Source organism: Egretta garzetta, unplaced genomic scaffold (genome assembly GCF_000687185.1).
Source record: "Egretta garzetta isolate BGI_Z169 unplaced genomic scaffold, ASM68718v1 scaffold175, whole genome shotgun sequence".
In the NCBI taxonomy this organism is placed as follows: domain Eukaryota; kingdom Metazoa; phylum Chordata; class Aves; order Pelecaniformes; family Ardeidae; genus Egretta; species Egretta garzetta.
The window spans coordinates 528,065-533,541 of NW_009259860.1; the positions used below are offsets into that span (position 1 = coordinate 528,065).

The window sequence follows — 5,477 nt, forward strand, 5'->3', positions numbered from 1 at the left end:
GTACTCACTCTGACCCAATTTTCTGGATTTGTGGAAATGCACGCCACTAATTTTTAGCCATTTCTTGCTACTTGTCCCTGTTGATTCACAGGCTTGTAGTTTTCCAAGTATCTGCTCTACTTGCAAAACTTCAGTTTGCTCAGCAAAGTAATCTCTATTAATTAATGGTCTTCTATCTATCTCCCTCCCCCTCTAAGAGAACTGCTGTTACCTGTGTGAGGGAGAAGTTATCCTTACTATGCTGTCAAGGCATTACACAGGCAGCTGCATTCTTCTCTACAAACACGATGTATGAAAAGGCAAACAATATTTATTCTGAATGGATTTTAATGTTGCACAGTATTACACGCTTTCCACAAACATTCAGTATACAGACTTCAGAAGAGATGGAAAAAAACCCAAACCCCAACACCACTCCTTACATACTATTCATTTTTAGTAACTGTGAATTGGGCAAGTCTTTGCCGTCACTGAGAGCTAAATATCCCTTCTTAAATAACCTGAAGTTTAACATTCAAGGGATGATTGATATCACACGCCAATATATAGAATCTACATTATGCTCAACACAGTATTGCATCCCACTAATTAAACTAAAATACTAATTGAACCTAAGGACTAGGAATCCAGTCAATTCCTGCCAGCAATGGAAGAAAGCATTCTGGGGCTTTAAAACCTGAGGATGCATATACATCACTTTAAACTCCAATATAATACAGCTACTTGTGCGCATGTGTCTATTCATCTGTATGATCAGGCAGTGCACAAACCCCTCTGTATGCCAATCACATACTTCTTTGGGTACTTATGCTATCGTGAACTGGAGCCTTAGTCCAAAGTGCAATCTGTAAAGCTGTCAATCTGGTAAAAACTGCATGTTTCTTCTTTCTTGAAATAAATGTCGCTTTTGTCAGAACATATAAGTTAATATTAATTTAATGTAAAGTGCAGTAGCTATATCTAGAAGGGGTGGGCTGCTGTTACAGTGGAATACTCCCAACCAGTTCTACAGTGGAGCTTTGAATATCAGCTAGTGATCTTTGTTCACAGAATCTCCTATAAAGAGTATAAAGGCTGGAGATTGGTTAATTAAAAAAAGGAGATTATTCTTGGCCTGCATGCATTCACCTCTGCAATAGCTGAATGCACTACCACCATTTTTTAAATTGTAAAATTACTTCTTTATGAGCAGTCAGACTCTGCAGAACAGACAACAGCAGTTGACAGCAGGTTGCTTAGAGCCCTTTGAGTCAGAGGTTGTTTTCAAACAAAATATTAAGTAGGAAGGCTCCAGTCATTTTGAATAGGATATTACGTCTGCAGTTAATAATTTCCCAACCAATACTGAAAATAACTTATTTACTGTAACATAATAATTTAGCAAACAATATTGAAAAATCTTACTCAAAGGGGCCATGCCAGGCATCAGCAACCTTAGCTGGGTACCAGCCAGCAAGCCTATCTGTATAAGGATCTAATCATATGACTTTTAATACCTGAGAAGCGTTTGAAACTGAGCATTTCATAATTAGGGAGAGAGGAAGAAAAGGAAAAAGCAGCTATGCTTCAAAGAGTAACAAACATTACTGTATGAATTTTTACAAACAAGTTTCATACAAAAATTATATGATTGTGTGTCCATAAACCACATTTCTCTTGGACAAATCTTCTATCAAGTGGTATAAATCTGCATTGTTCCACCGGACAGATTTTACTTCTTTTCTGATCTGTCAGTCAATCTGACAGTAGGCTACTCACCCGCTTTGAAGTTCTCAAGATGACAGTCATATCTTCCACTAACAACTTCGCTTTAAGTGTAACAGCATACATCTTAGCTCTTGTTTTCTAAGCATAAATTTGAGTACAAAAGTTATCTGAAAAGTTTTTACAATGCTTGGAAGTTAATTCACCCCAAAGTTCTTGTTAAAAGCCACTTTCCTAAAGATGATACTGTATAGAGTGCATTTTCACGTTGATAAAAAACAAGTACAACATAAGACTTTTTAAGCAAAGCACAGAGGAAATGGTATTTCCTGGTCTAATATTCAAAAAAGGAAATATCACTTATTAATAAAAGTGTACATCCAAAGCCTTAACCCATCTACAGTTCTGATATTAGGTGGAACATAAGCAGACCCTATTTTCTCCAAGAATGCAGCTGTTAGCAGCTACAACTGTTAATATTTGAAAAACATGTCCGCACTTTGCGTAATTTTTTAAACAGACCTAGCACAAATTGCTTGCAAGAACCATAGCCATTCCTGAACCTCAACCCCAAACTATAACTTTGAAACTAAATGGCTCTAGACATCCCTTATCTCTACGGAACAGACTTGAAAACAAGCAGAAAACTTGCATCTACTATTTGTTTGTAAGAATGCAAGACTCAATGTCACATTTCATTGCTCACTGAAATCTAAGTCTTCAGCTTGGTTCTTAAGTGGTTATCTGCTTTTTTCCGAAGTATAGCAGAGCACTAGGCTATTGTTCATGTCACTTTGCAATGCTTTGGTGAGAATTTAACTCTCAAATTAGACATACAGCTAGGCACCTACAAGTTTCTACGATTTAATCACACTGTCAAACCACCTGAGCTCTTACTGAAGTTAACGTTCACACTTCTGTGTGAGCTTCAACACCAAATTCAAGACCAAAGATGTCTGCAGAGGTAGAGAGGGATTTCTGTGACATCTCTGTAAAAGGGAAATATGCAGCATACAAACGTCCACAGGTCAGTGGAAACACAGAAAAATTCAAAACCCTTGAACTCCTAGTTAGTTTTAGGGACTGAACCTTCTGTCAGCTATTCACGCATTTACACTGCCTAACTGCACTGATCCAGTTACTCAGTTGCAAACACTTTGCACTGGTCTCCTTGCTGTACTTGGGGAAGCGACCACATAATCCATGATCCAATGTGATGCACACCCAGACTCCTTGTGTTACACGCCAGGCTGGCAGGAGCACGTGCTTCGAGCACACTCTTGTGGCCATGTGCAACCCTATCAAAATCAGAGCTGAGAAGGACACAGGACGGCATGTAGGATCTTGGCCTGGCTTCTTTTGCAAAGAAGGCCTTAAACCAGAAGTTACAAAAGAAGTGAATCAAGCACCAGAGGCAACCTACTGCAGAAATATCATTTCTAGACCCTGGTATTTGGAAAGAGATTTTATCAAGGGAAATGCTACATTGAAAAAACAGTGCAAAACAGAGCCAACTAGAGAAGCTAGTGGTTACTTTAGTGTTCAAGAGCCTCACCTTCCTGCTTCCTCTCTCCTCTCCAGAGGGAGAAAAGAACACACTTGCCTCCTCTTTTATGACACCTGAAGTGCTGCATATCTTACGAAGAAGCTAAAAGTACAACCCTATTCATTTATCATTATTTAAATACTGTCTGTGCCGGAACATAAGTTGAAATTCCATCCCCATTTCATGGCAAATTTCACGTGATCTTCACAGGTGATTTCTTGTGCGCGCAGAGGAGGGTGACGTAGGGAACCCCAATGAACGCCCATCTCTCACTGGGCCAGAACTTTATGACAGGGCCCTGCTCAGGGATCTCAGAGGCAGCATCGAAGTAAGCAAAGCAGACACAGCCCAGGTATGCCGCAAGGCAAATCAAAATGTGCCTGAGAATAGACACCCGTCCCACCCCCCAAAAAAAGAAAAAATCAGTAACATGACTTCAATAAAGCAATCAAATATATCACCATGCTTTAAAATCAGTCTGTCCTTCACCTTCTTCCCCTGAGTCCCCTATAGGGTTGTCATCTGCCCATTGCATACAGGCAAAGAATACAGAGTATAAGGAAAACTATAAAATTGTAGCTTATTCTTAGTCTAAACTGGCTGCAGCTTTTTGGTCTCTCTGCACCTGACAGATACATGTAGAAATTATGAGATATGGCACCTCAAATAAGAAAGTGCAATTTGCCGGGTGGTAAAAAGAAAGGGCATCAAAGCCCTTCACTGCTCCTCCACTTCACCCTCACTTGTTAACAGTGGAAGTTTAAGCTTTCACAGTCACTGCTACAATTGAGTAGTGCTGTGGGATTTTTAGTAACCAGCAGGGCAAGGAACTCAGCTACAGTTAATGAACTTAGTATCTGAAGAATCTGATCAGGCCAAAGAGACTCCTAAATCTGCCACCCTGCATAGCATGAGGCTTGCTCTGGGCTTATAATCTTACTAGTAATTCTGTCTAGCACTAACCAGAAATAGCCACCAGGCAGCACAGAAGGGTAATGTGGTGAGGACGTATCACATTTGAATCAAACTGTGGAGTTTATACACAATACTTACCATACACAGTGCAAATAGGGGAAGTTAAATGAGGACCAAATCTCACAAAACACTTTGTCACTGATCCAGCAGAAAAGTGCTAGCATCCACCAAAGACCTGAAAAGAGACCCAGTTTGTACACACGCAGGTTTTCACACCTGAGGAGAAAAACACAAAGAAGTTGTTATAAAACAAAACAAAATTTGCTTTGTAGTGCACCTTGATGATTTTTGGCTGTATGTATTTTTCGGTAGGATTCATAATGCCAGGCACACATCTTTAAAATTATTCCACCATAAATGTCCTTAACAGAGGAACTTTACTTACAGTAAACATGGCTCTGATGCAAGGCAGCGGTGAGGTCACAAAACAAACCTTCCAATCAGTAGATATGGTTAGGGTATCATCTTAAATACCAATGTGCAAATAGTGGGGAAACATCAAAGCACACCCATAGTATCTAGGACAACTAGTGATTAGTTACACGTGCTGTCTGGTAACAACCAGCCATGCAGCAAGTGCTCAGATTTGTTTGTATTTGTTACTACATAAAGATCAGTAAAACCAGGAACTGCATGACGTTTTTTATTTAATTAATTAGTTGATTTTTTTCCTCCTACAAGTTAGTATTGTACATTGTAACAGTTCCGGAGAACTTCTAGGGTAGGAGCCTCCACCCACAGGGCCCAAAGAAACATGCTTTAGTGCAGGTATCCACATGTCAAACAGAATTCCTCATGTTGACTAAGCTGCAGTTCTCTCCCTCCACAAGAAACCTGACTTGTTCATAGAGAGGTACACCAGACAGAAAGAAAGCACAAAACATTTGCTGTGGTCACATGTGGGGTGGTCTGCAGGTGACCACCACTGAATACAACAGCAGATGCCAGGATACTTGCATCGTATTACCTGTGTTGCAGGTCTACTCAAAAGCTCACAATCTTATTTCCCTATGTATTGGGTTTGTGTGGCAAGGTCTTGGTAGTGGGGGGGCTACAGAGGTGGCTTCTGTGAGAAGCTGCTAGAAGTTTTCCCTGTGTCCGCTGCTGGCCAAGGCCAAGCCAATCAGCGACGGTGGAAGCGCCTCTGTGATAACATATTTAAGAAGGAAAAAAACCCCATCTGCGTCTCAGTAGCCAGAGAGAGAAGAGAAGTGAGAGGATGCAAGAGAAAACAGCCCTGCAGACACCAAGG

General features: G+C 40.4%; 1 protein-coding gene across 6 annotated transcripts in view; it reads right to left on the reverse strand.

Annotated features, from left to right (window-relative positions):
- Nucleotides 1-338: 338 nt before the first annotated feature.
- The window catches only part of ACER2 (alkaline ceramidase 2), a 23,052-nt gene continuing 17,913 nt past the window's right edge, over nt 339-5,477 (reverse strand). For all 6 annotated transcript variants that reach the window (XM_035895586.1, XM_035895585.1, XM_035895583.1 and 3 more), the window contains 2 exons: nt 4,304-4,441; nt 339-3,630 (listed from right to left, as the gene is read on the reverse strand). In XM_035895586.1, coding sequence (XP_035751479.1) covers nt 3,444-3,630; nt 4,304-4,441 — 325 coding nt within the window. In that variant the 3' untranslated portion in view covers nt 339-3,443. The remainder of the gene's footprint in view (nt 3,631-4,303; nt 4,442-5,477) is intronic.